At 33.2% G+C, this 12,719-nt stretch overlaps 1 protein-coding gene across 1 annotated transcript; it reads left to right on the top strand.

Annotated features, from left to right (window-relative positions):
• The first annotated feature begins 7,120 nt into the window (after positions 1-7,120).
• Positions 7,121-11,674, top strand: LOC132550577 (uncharacterized). The gene is made up of 4 exons (XM_060214668.1): positions 7,121-7,166; positions 8,189-8,374; positions 9,047-9,136; positions 9,419-11,674. Exons 2-4 carry the CDS (start codon positions 8,197-8,199, stop codon positions 10,045-10,047), a joined length of 897 nt encoding a protein of 298 aa, XP_060070651.1. The 5' UTR covers positions 7,121-7,166; positions 8,189-8,196; the 3' UTR covers positions 10,048-11,674.
• Positions 11,675-12,719: the final 1,045 nt, after the last annotated feature.

The raw sequence follows: 12,719 nt of genomic DNA, 5'->3' as shown, positions 1-12,719 counted from the left end.
ACTCAAGTACTCTAATCAATTTTATATGTTATTATTTCATGGACACATAAATTCGTGGATTAAGAGTTACTCAATTTAACGAAAATAATCCCCCGCTAGAATTGATGACTTTACAGTAATTGCAGATTAGTAATCGAAAGAGCTAGCTACTAATTGTATTTAAATAATTTAGATGACAGACGCCTGTATAACTATCCTAATCGATTAATATCCTTTTAAATATATTAGCACCAGTGACGAGACCAAGAAGGACGAAACAGCTGCATAACTTAGTTTAATTCATTGTTTGGCTGTGCTGCAGTTATTTGTTTGTATATCTTTTGCACAATTTAGAGTTAGACTCTTGTTATATACATTAATTAGTATACAGATTAAAAATAACTTCGGTGTTTACGTGCTCTGAATAGTGATTTGGAATTTTGTATTTTGAATCAGGCTTTTCTTTAATCCTCAACACTTGTGAGTCGAGGTCTATTTGGTTTTGTTTTTTTATATTCGAATCTTGTGTGACAAGTCCTTCGGCATATATAATTATGAGAGTAACGTCATTGTTATAAATTATAAATATGTGTGTGTGTATATATATTTAGAAAATTGTGAACTTTTTTTCTTGTTTCATACCAACGATTGATAAATTGAAATTTTATACATCAACATACGTTTAGAATGTTTGTATATAATAATATACGTTTAGAATGTGGTCTGCAGCATGCTTTTGTTTATAGATTTATTTTTTGTTAACCTGTTCCGTTTATAAATTGAGAACAATATATCTCTGTTTATCCATGTAAAGATTTGTAAACAACATATTCCTTACTATATGTTTAGGAGAACATTGTTATTTTGGTAGACTTAGTTTTTTTGTTAGCATCGTCTTTCTCTTGATAGATCGAGAAAAAAAGTACGTTTTGAAATTTATAAACATTTTGAAAAATCTTTTGTTTTTATAACTTTACAAAATCGTGGGTTACAATATTTTTTCAGAATTTATATCAATATTATATTTGTCAATGTAATTATCGTGAGGAAAAAATATATATTGTTTTATGATGTTGCTTGAACCCTTTATTTAATATACATTTATATCTTTATCTAAATGTATTAATTTTTCTTTCCACCTCGTTATAAAGAATTACCAAGTTTCATCTACTGATACACAGATACATACAAATATCACACTTAACAACAGCAGACTTCATATTTATATAAGGCCTGTTCATTTCAACACGCTTAAACATTCAATAAAATTTATAATGACATACTGTTGATATTATGTTTTGTTGTGTATGAAAATGGCAAGGGTGGTGTATGGGTGAAGATGCTGTTGGTAAAAAGATGTACATGTAACCGAAAAGATGTATATAATGTGAATGGTGTATGAAAGGTATTCTTATCATGTAATGCAAAAATGTTTGAAAAACAAAATAGAAAAAAAAAATTATAATGACAGCGACATGTTAATAGTGTATGACTTTACCAATCCATCGGTATTCTGTTTTCGTATCGACTGAAGAAACACGAAATCTACTGCTACATTACCAAGACTAGTTATCAACTCAGAAATCAATAGTGCTACTTTCTGAAAATCGTTAGTCTAATTTAAACTTCTAGACCGAATCATGTTGTTTTACTTTCATTTTAAGCAAAGATAGTGCTTCGAATTTCTGAAAACAGTCGACTGTAATTTTGTTTATTTATAACTACCGGTCATGGTTGATTCATAATTACCTATGTCTATTCATATCTACCGATAGGTGAGGTAAGCGTCTTGTATAGAGAACCAAGTTTAATAACCTTAATAGATATGACCACAGTTAATATATCAGTATTGATAGAAGTATCACATCAATGGGATATATACCGGAGTTTTGATTAGTTTATTAACACAATAAATGTAGGATATCTTATTTACGAGGTTTCGTTTTCAAGAATCTGAATGTGAAGAAATATGACCGATCTCGGATATAAAACATGAAAATAATTTTCTGTTTCATTTCTCAGAGATCGTGTGTACTTTGATATTCTGTAATGGTCACTATATCCTGATGGACCTTATTGAGCGCAGACAGCATTGTATGATGACCGATTTGGTCTATTCTAAACCTTGTAAAGAGGCTAAAATCCGAAAAAAACGCAGTTTTATTTTATTAAATGACGCATATATAGATCGAAATGATGCAATTGATCGATATCTAGAATGTTGTTTTTTCGATTCTCCGTTGAACATACGTCGCTTTTAATTTTTAACCGAAAGAACTTTAAATATATTTTATTAAAATCTAAAGAATATACGTTTGTCTCCCATCATACTTTTACAATTAGATGATAAAAATGAAACAGACATCAACATCACACAGACACATGTATGTATACAATCTACACAGACACGTGTATGTATACAATCTACACAGACACATGTATGTATACAATCTACACAGACACGTGTATGTATATATCTACACAGACACGTGTATGTATATATCTACACAGACACGTGTATGTATACAATCTACACAGACACGTGTATGTATACAATCTACACAGACACGTGTATGTATACAATCTACACAGACACGTGTATGTATACAATCTACACAGACACATGTATGTATACAATCTACACAAACACGTGTATGTATATATCTACACAGACACGTGTATGTATACAATCTACACAGACACATGTATGTATACAATCTACACAGACACGTGTATGTATACAATCTACACAGACACGTGTATGTATACAATCTACACAGACACGTGTATGTATACAATCTACACAGACACATGTATATATACAATCTAAACAGACACATTGTAAGATATGCTAATATACTGTACATATCCGTTTCCTTGATTTCTTTGAGATTTTAAAATTATTTTTGGGTCTATGGCGTGTTGATATTTTCCAGTTCAGTAGCGTTAATCAACTTTACTTTTCCCGACTCTCGCTCTCCTTCAGTTTAGCTGTTTAATGCAATACTTTAGAATATCAAACCTAGGGACCGACACTATGAAGGACACGGTGTGGTTCACTCATTACAATGTCTACACGAATATTTCGTGAAAAGTTGATTAGGTCAGTTCGCCAATCAGCCTCCAAACTAGATATTGATATGCATCAACAAAAACCTACATATGAAATCTGGTTCGATAATTGGTTGAAATGCAAGATACATGCATTCGTTTGTAGACAATTTTGTTTTTTCACAAATGCAACTAAAAGTAAACATCAAACACAAGGAACCAATGAAAACCTACACAAACATGCAAGAAATAGCGAAAACGATTTTTCCAGTTCTTTTCAAGAAGAAGTCTTTTCAGTCAAAATCCAAGACGGCGATATTCATTCGTTCGATGATACAGTCCTTGAATTCAACTTGCACATCCACGGACAGGGTTAAATCTATCGAACTTCAATATCTGTAGAACGGCTCGAATTTCATTGCTATTTTCTCTAACAGAACTAACAGTTTTTTTCAGCCTTTGGTCCAATAATAGAAACCATAGTGTTACAATTTGTGTTGTATTACAAAAGTAGTCATATGATAAGTTTACTTAATACTTGTCACTGGTGACAATATTTTGAGGTTTAGTAACCAACACTTACAGCAGAAAATACCATACAATGTTTTCTTTGTCCGTGCATTGATCCTTGTCATTAGAGAACACACTTTATACCTAATTCAGCACACGTTTCTGTTGATCGTATTTCTAGTTAGTTCATTGGGTTTATCACCCATGAACAGCCAGGATCATTTAAGGTGGGGTCTTCTGGAAGTAGCTGGTGGTAACCTTACTGAACAACATATGGGAGGCCAATCACATACTATCTACAGCAATTAGGGAAAATGTCTTGCCCAGGAATGCAGCCATAACAGGGAAATGACAGGTCCGGTTCTCACCTTCCATACTATTTTAACTGACTAAGCTTTATTTGAGCACTGACCCTCTACCGAGGGCTGTTCAAAGGATGGTTACCTTACAGGTATCTTAAATCAGGATATACATAACGAAGTTTCTGATTGTTTTTCCATAAAAATGAAACATGAAAATTTAAACCTGTTTTTTATTGTGATAACAGACCTTTTACATCAGAAAATAACCAACTAGCTAAGTTGAAATACTTCACTCAATAAGTCTTCTTAATGCATTTTCTTTTCTTTCGTGCTTTTGAAGAGTTTTGAATTTCTAAATGTTCATGCTATAAATTTACTTTAATTCAAATTGTACCAGATAATACGATTTAGGTGAAATTTATCCGAATTGAAATATATTTCTGCTGGATTTAAATTTGACCTATTTTTTTTTAACTTTCCGGTAGGATCAGCCATTCTGACCTTTCTATCAAAGGAAACATATATGGATCAAACCCATCAATACGATATAGAGCCGGTATTCATGACTGTAACAGGGTCTGACACACATCCTCTTTCTTATTAAATCATAAAAGACCTGACAACAGAGTCATTATAAATCAATTTCCTTGTTATACAAATGGTAACAGGTAATATGCAGGTATTTATTTTGTAATGACCAACTAGAAGACTATTAATCGATGATTTTGTCGGATGTTACTTCGTCATTTTACTGCGTACTCATTACATGCTTATTGGGTCAGATTCATAAAGATCTACATAAAAAGTTTAAATGATTATCTAAATGACTAGAGAGTTGGTGAAATATAACGAAATGTTTGTAACGGAGCTAAAAACGACATCAATATAAATGGTGACAATCTTTAACTGGGTCTAAAAGATGATGAGAACGCGTATAAAGTAAAGATCATTTTATACATTACAGGATTATGTTACGTTTGGCTACAACAAAATGAGTAAGAACTATTTTCATACTAGTTTTAAGACTTTTGTGTGACCAATTTATACATGTTATATATTAACAAAGAAAAGTCATCATTATGTCAGATATATAAAATATTTAAGAGTCAATTTGAATATATAAAAACATTTCACCGGACTCAATTAAACAGATAGAATATATATTTGTAAGTTAAGAACCTGTAACTTTATATCTCTTCCAATAAAAAATGGCACACTGGACCGGAATAGAACGTGAAGATGGAAGATGCAACAACTGGACGCGGCTAGATACACATATACGTGAACAAGCTTGTCCGAGATAATTCATCGCACATTTCTAAAATAACTACAGTTAATTATTGAGTTAAACAAATTGTTAAATGGTGTGAAATTTGGTGAGAGTGAATGACATAAAAATGTCACGACTGGTTGTTACATAACATACATTATTGTGTCGCGGCATATACGTGAAAGCAAAGCCAAACCAAGACGAAAATACTGGTCACGGTCCCATACAAATGAAAACGGCAGTAAAACATATATGTGGAGTGCCGAGATCGGGTAAGACAGAGTTCCAGAGAAACTTACAAGAACTTAGTCCAACTTTCATGCTTACCCCAAACAAAGTGACCGCGAGGTTTTGCCAGTTCGAAAATCACATTGACCTACAAATAACAAACAGTAAAGCACTTTCCAAGACGAATGCACGTCTAGTTTCAAGACTTAATAAAGCACAGTTCCAAAGAAACAACATTTGTTTTGTACGCCGTAAATAACTACAAGTGTACAGACTAGGGGAAACGCTTAATGCCCCTCCACTGCTGTATGGATCATAAACAGAGTAATCAATATATTTATTGAATCTGAATGGAACGGAGATTCAGAAAAAGACAGGATTGTTTTGTGATAACGTGCTCATGTTGAGATGAAAGACTGCATGGAATACAAAACGAACAACGAAAAAAAAACATGTTTAAAATACAATGCACATGCACTGCATGCTTAGTCTAACTACTCGCGTGGCGTCAGGGGGACGGGACAATAAACTGTTGTCCGACTGAGGAATACCTCTATTACGTTCCGGAAAAGCAGTTTCAGTACTCGAAGCACCAAGAAACAATTAAACAGTATCCAACCAACACATTTGATTGTTAATTTAACTAACTGCAGTGATTGACTCTCAAAAAATTGTTGAAAATTAATGCTCATGATCATTGAAATTTTCATTAAGCTCCTGACAATTTTATTGAGGTCATTTGAAGCCACTGGCGACAATAAAAGTTTACGCAGAAATGTAAGACTTTTTTTTAAATAATGTAATTAGATATTTTTCACAATTATGAACCCATTACACCACACACGTTCATGCAGAAAAGGGTCAGAAATACAATCCAAATACGTATTGGTCAACGCCGGAATGCACGTCTTTCTCAAGAACATCTATCTGAAGGCTACTTGGTTCGGTGGCACCGAACTCTAACGAGACGTGAGCCAGCAGGTTCGGATCGAGGTATCGAGGTGAGATTGGTATTTTCAAATACACTTTTTTATAAAATGAATGTTTTATTTGTGATGGTAATTATTAGACACATTTGACTTTTGAAACTTTCAATTCGTTCGTCTTTTGAGGTCGCAATCCGAAGTGCGTGGTTTCGTTCTCTAACACTTGCGGTTTGTGTTTCTCGGAAAGTTACTAGGGCACCAACCAGTTTTGTCATTGTTGTGTCCTTGAGAAATTTTACTCCAACAATTTTAGAGGATTTACACGGCGAGAAACTTATGATGATGGGCACCGCGTAACAACAATGACAGATAAATAATAAAACGGTCGACCAGCGGCCTCTCAGTTATTTTTACCCTAATGTTGTGTCCTGTATGGCATGTGACGGGCCTCCCATATGTTGTTTGATGGTGAGGTAACCATCCAAATATAATCTGGCTGTTCTCGGGGCGGCAATCTCAGAGGCAAACAGAAACAATGGCGTGAAGAAATCGCGGATAGACAGTCAGAAATCATTCGGACTACTATTTCTGTGGGTGCAACGTGGTGCAATCCACTGAACGCACAAAATGTCATGCATTTTCACAGGCAAGGGAAAATGCACGAAAATAGGCTGGAACACGATGACAAATTTAGTCTTCGAAATATCTGGTCTAGTCTAAACCACGTTCACCTTTGGCGAGCCTCTAATTTAGTTATCAGTTTCGTCTGGGTCATGTATGTGTTTCCGTCTGGGCCAAGTATGCGTTTCCCGTTTCTTACTACGCTCAAGCGTCAAATTGACATTGGCTATAAAATTTGGAGGTAGAGTTTGAGTGAAGGTCGGACAGGTACGGAAACAGGTAAGAGTGACAATACAGGTAAACTATTTCCTGGCAACGTGGTCACTGTAGAATCAATCCCTAGATAAGCATCGTACTCTAAAACTGCATGTATTTTCTATTTTAATTTGTGGATAATTGATTGGCAATGCAATCACATCTTGCGATGATGCAAACACCTTGGACCACGGGTGCTGGCATATAATTATCTGTTAATTGTTTTAATTGATAAATATGGGCTACAAAGTGTGTCGATAGTCCTGCACATGGTAATTTATTAAACTATAGAAGTAAACACGAATCCAAATGTATTTCAACTAGCAAGAAGCAAAGCAATAGATTATAAGCGACTTGCGTGATGTACCATGGACAAGACGGGAGTCCAGCCTAGCTTTGCTTGACAAAGTCGTTTGCTATCTTTATTAGCAGTTACAAATCCGTCGCTATGTATACCTGAATGTTACATTAAAAATATGTAACATTATACTATAAACAGGCAGGCAATAAAGTTATTTCAAGGTGCACGCAGGTGTTCTATGAACATGATGATCCATAAATCATATATTGAACTCTACCTGAGGCTATTGATCGTGTCATATATATATATCTTGTCTGTAAACCTAAGATTTAGCTGGTAATGATTAAGGCTACCACACCTGAGGCCATCAATTTGGCATGCCTATTTATCAATATGAAACCAAAAATAGAACTTTCTAGCAGAAAGATGATATCTTGGACAATTGCATGTAATTATGAAGTTGTTAGTTACATATAATTTTCAGTTGGTCAGAATAATTGAGACATAAATTAGGATAATTTGTCCTCATGAAATAAGAAAGATGTTGATTATTAGTAGAGCATTGGAGAACCAAACTTTGCCAGTAACCGGTTTGAATAGGAATGCATGCTTTAAAGATTTTGAGTGCTTAAATTATTTTGATGATGTTTGGTGCCAAAAAAATAAAATTTCTACCTTTTGTTTCAGTTTTATTGTCCCAGTATCCCAGCTATTAATAACAATCACCATTTCTTGTTTTCTTCAGAAATAAATATGTTTTTCAACAAGTCACGATCGGCCCCTGGTGGCAACATGATGCAGAATTACATGGAGAAACAGATGACAACTCTTCATAATTCCAGTTCCTCCTCTGTCACCAACTACAAAGACAAGGTCTTTGCCTTCCTCAGTGGTGTCATCTTCATCACTATACTTCCATATATCCACATAGGTACTTGCCATGTATACTCATTTGACATTATAGTGTTTAAGTACCCTATTTGTCCTGCTATAAGCTTAGCTAATTACAAGCCATGAGTATTTATGAAAGATAATTATGGTACATTAATCATTTTGTTATTAAATTATTTTTATTTTAAAGCATTGCTGAAATTCAAATATCAAAGGGTTATGATTACATTGTACATAAAGGTGATAGCAATTATCAATGCAAAAGCGATATTAGGTATTGTTTCTTTGAAAAATATTCTTAGATCAACTTGTGTAACCTTAGATTTATTATTCAAAGATGTTGTTACTGTCAGAAATCAACTTATACAGTATTGTATCTACCTATGATCTAATTCATCCTTTCTCACAAAATCACCTTGCACTCGATGTTATATGTAGCAAACATTGTAACCTGGACAACCTTCAGATAGGTCACTAAATACAGTAAAAAAAGATCCAAGTTTTGACATGAAACTGTTTCATTATCATGAGCTTTTTGCTGAAGTCACAGTATTTTAGATTTGAGCCATCATCCTAAATGACATCTACTTATTTACATTATCAGTTTGAGCAAATGTTGTCATTGCTGTGACAGAATTGTTTTATTGTCAAATACTGAAGAAATTTTGAAGTTAAAAGAGAAACTTATCTTTATATTGATACCTTTTATCAGGTATTATCCATCTGAAAATCTGGGTACCTGGGAAACCAAAGGTGGACAAGAACAAGTGCACATGTTCCTGCTTCGATACTGTATTCAGAGGTAACATACAACATATGCTTAATGCAGTGCTATCCAATTAATACATATTTCATATCATTTTCTTGTTGTTATCTTACCAAACTTAATAAACAGGGCAAAAAATGATTTTTCAACACAAATCAGAAAGGTCGAGCTTGCAGGTTTTGCAAAGATTTTGTGATGATTTTAAAATGATGAAGGTAAAATTTTGATTTTTGTCAAAGGGAAACAACTCTGAGCGGGGAATAAAACCTTATTCATTAAAAATTCACTCAAATCTGTATATTTATATGTAATTTCCAGGACAGTATGAGGACCCTGGGCCAACAACATACAAACATGTCTACTTTAATGCTACCTGGCAAACAATGCGTATCTGGCTGTTCACAGTGATCTTCATACTTCTGGCTTACGAGAGTATCAAATATCTTATTCCATTGATTCGGAGAGGCAATCTGCGACATGCAATGTTCGTATTGTATTTAGTGAACTTGTATCCTCATTATTACTCGTGGTGGTCCTACTTCAGCTACTACAACGAGGACTTCTACGACTACTACAAACATCATATGTTGTTCACTATCACTGAAGTCATCGCTACCTGCCTTGTGTTAAACCTGTGTGATATTCGTAATGAGATCATTTCCTGGAAGATACTAGCAATTGTCAGTATTAACTTGATGCACATATCAGTTGAAGGTTCTGATCAATTTATACAACACGTAATTTATCGTAGAGGATCTCATTTCCAAAATGCCAGAAACATCGGCCTCATGATTCCTGATCTGTTACATGTTTTCATTCCATTGTATTTACTCTATAAGTATGCAAAATCAAAAGAGTTGAAGCTTTCAGAAATTTGTTACAAAGAGGAATTGTTCATGTGTATTGTATTTATTTCATTTGGTACTTTAATTGGGCGGTTGATGTAATATATACCTAGGTATGTTGGAAATAAGTAAATGAAGCATGTAATGTCAAGTTGTACCTTCTACGCAAGACATAAGCATACTATGCAAGCCCTGTATTTCAAATTAAATTACCCTTCCTTTGGTATATTTCATCCGAGAGATGTTACGATATTGCTTATTCCAAATCTAGTCTGAAACTTACTTTTTAAGGAAAGAAAGACTTTTTTTGTATGAATAATGTTGGTGACACCCTAGAGAAGGGACGGGCTGAGCCCATTATATGAAAACAAGACATTTTGATTTAAAACACTACTACTGGCGTTTATGAGTTGAACTTTATTTAGCCTGAAAGAAGAGATGTTTGTTATTTAGTAATTGAATTAGATGATCCAACTGTTTTAAAAACAGTTATTCCTGAACACATTTGAGAAATTCTACAAAGTTATTTCTGAAACATCTGTAAGGAAGATTAGCAATATTTTGTGTTAAGGAAGTTGTGAACGACTTCGGGAATATTAGTTGTTTTGATTTAAAACACTACATCACCTGAATACTGTGAGGGATAATTATGTTATGTTATATGTAAATTTGATTGGAGTCAGGACTCCTGGGGTAGGAGGGGTTGAGATGATTAAGGAGAAACTAGTATTTTAATACACCTAACTTCCCTAATGCATTGGTGAATTTAAGCAAAGCTTGGTTTGGCATACCATTGATTATTTGTGACTGTAAAGTTGTTAACATGTCCTGAATGGGTGGGATGCAACTTATAAAAGGGAAATCAAAGGTTGTTTTCTTGAAAGACAGGACTTCCTGAATGCTTTGTCATGTTTGAACAAATGTAGTCTGAAAACTTGTGATATTTTGTTTAAACAAAAATGGTAGTTTAATACCATTCTTGCAAAGGATTGTCAGGGTTGGGCATTTTTTTTAATGAAAACTTCCTATGATGAGGCGGATCATATTTTGTTTGATGAAATCTGAAAAGGTAGTCTTAAGAATTTGCAACTTAATTCATTATTTAGCTATACTATAGGGTCCTGAAGGGTCAGAATGACCTATAGACATTGTTTCGTCCGTCATGGGCCATTCGTAAACAATTTTTTCTCAATATCCAAAAAGCCAATGATGCTGATTTTGAGTGTGTAGTATGCTATGATGAAGGGCTACTAAATGTGTTCAAATGAATGACCTCAACCCACTTTCAAGGCCACAGGGGTGAAATGTGTTTAAATGTTAAAAAAACATACATAACTAAAAGCCAAGGGTGACTGGGGTTAGGCCTGTAGCATACTGGGATAGAGTACTACCAAGTTTGTTCTAATGAATAACCTTGATCCACTGTAAAGGTCAGTGGTCTAACATGTTAAAGTCTTCAAACATCTTAAGAACAAAATGTCAAAGATGTTTGTTTACTTTTCGAAAACAAAATCACAGAAATCATATATACATTAGTATTCTCAATGAAATTGGCTGTCAAGGTCAAAAGGAGCATTTAATTCTGACCATCTCGTGTAAAACCAAATATGTCTACATTTTACTATTTAACATCTTTATCATAATGTAATAAAGTGTTGTGTTCTTAAGTAGAAAATGCTCTTGTTATCGAAACTTATTTTACCATAAGTGTTAAAAGAGTAATTCTGCACCGATGTAATAATTGATGTAAATTTTCTTTTGTGTATAAAAAATTATACTTTTAAAATTCAAATTCTATCAATTTAAATAAAAAGCTAGGATTTTAATGCTTATTTTTTTTTTATAAAAAATGCCTAGTTTATTATTGTTATTATATATACCAGGCATATATATATATATATTACAAAAAAGGAGAGTAATGTGTTGTTCCACATATACATAATATATACAATGTCCTTATATATGCCAAATACTTGTCACGTTCCCCATACTAGCTATAAAGCAGTACTTTTTCAGGTACAGAACAAAGTGAAGGTTGTAATGATATCTGTCAGAAAGTTAAATGAAGCTGAAACTTGTATCCATAGAGAAAGATTGTGAACTTTGAAGCACAGTACATATACCTTGTAAACAAAATTATATAGATGAACACTTCAATATAGAAATTTATGTATGTGTTGAAGCATAAATTATTACTATTTTTCATTTTCAACAAATTTTATTACACTTATAGATATTGCAATTGAATGATCTTCAGACTAAATTGTTAATATATAATGTATCTGTGGTTGTTAGATTCAAATAAAAGTAAATGTATAAACTATTGAATCTCTAATAAATAATTATTTTAAATGCAGTATAGAGACATGGTTGTAACACAAATCTTCCTCTTCAGGACACAGTGAAATGACTTTGTATGACAATTTAATTTGTAATTTTTTGTACATTTTTGTATAGTTGGACAGAAGTATATTACGATGATACCTTGTACTGTATGTATAAACAGCCAAAATCCTTGTGATTACTATGTGATATACTGAGGCTTAGATAGAAGGTATCTTTCACAGTTCAATAGTGAAGCTGTATGTACATTGTTCTGTAGATATTCACTCTGATATATTATTTCAGATTTTTGTTTATGAATTTTTAATGATATATAGAAGTATCATTTTATCATTCCTCGATGTGGTTTGTCATTTACTTCTGTTTGTGTCAAGTTTACAATTTTGTCATTTACTACTGGCTGTGTCAGGTTTACAATTTTGTCATTTACT

The sequence above is a fragment of the Ylistrum balloti genome, unplaced genomic scaffold (assembly GCF_031769215.1).
Source record: "Ylistrum balloti isolate Yb309-2 unplaced genomic scaffold, AGI_CSIRO_Ybal_v1 Utg370128, whole genome shotgun sequence".
Lineage (NCBI taxonomy): Eukaryota > Metazoa > Mollusca > Bivalvia > Pectinida > Pectinidae > Ylistrum > Ylistrum balloti.
This window is presented reverse-complemented; position numbering and strand designations above follow the sequence as displayed.

Coding starts and splice junctions, on each gene's coding strand:
- LOC132550577 (XM_060214668.1), top strand. CDS start 8,197: ATGTTTTTCAACAAGTCACGATCGGCCCCTGGTGGCAACATGATGCAG. Junction 8,375..9,046: donor ACTTCCATATATCCACATAG/GTACTTGCCATG, acceptor ACCTTTTATCAG/GTATTATCCATCTGAAAATC. Junction 9,137..9,418: donor CTTCGATACTGTATTCAGAG/GTAACATACAAC, acceptor TGTAATTTCCAG/GACAGTATGAGGACCCTGGG.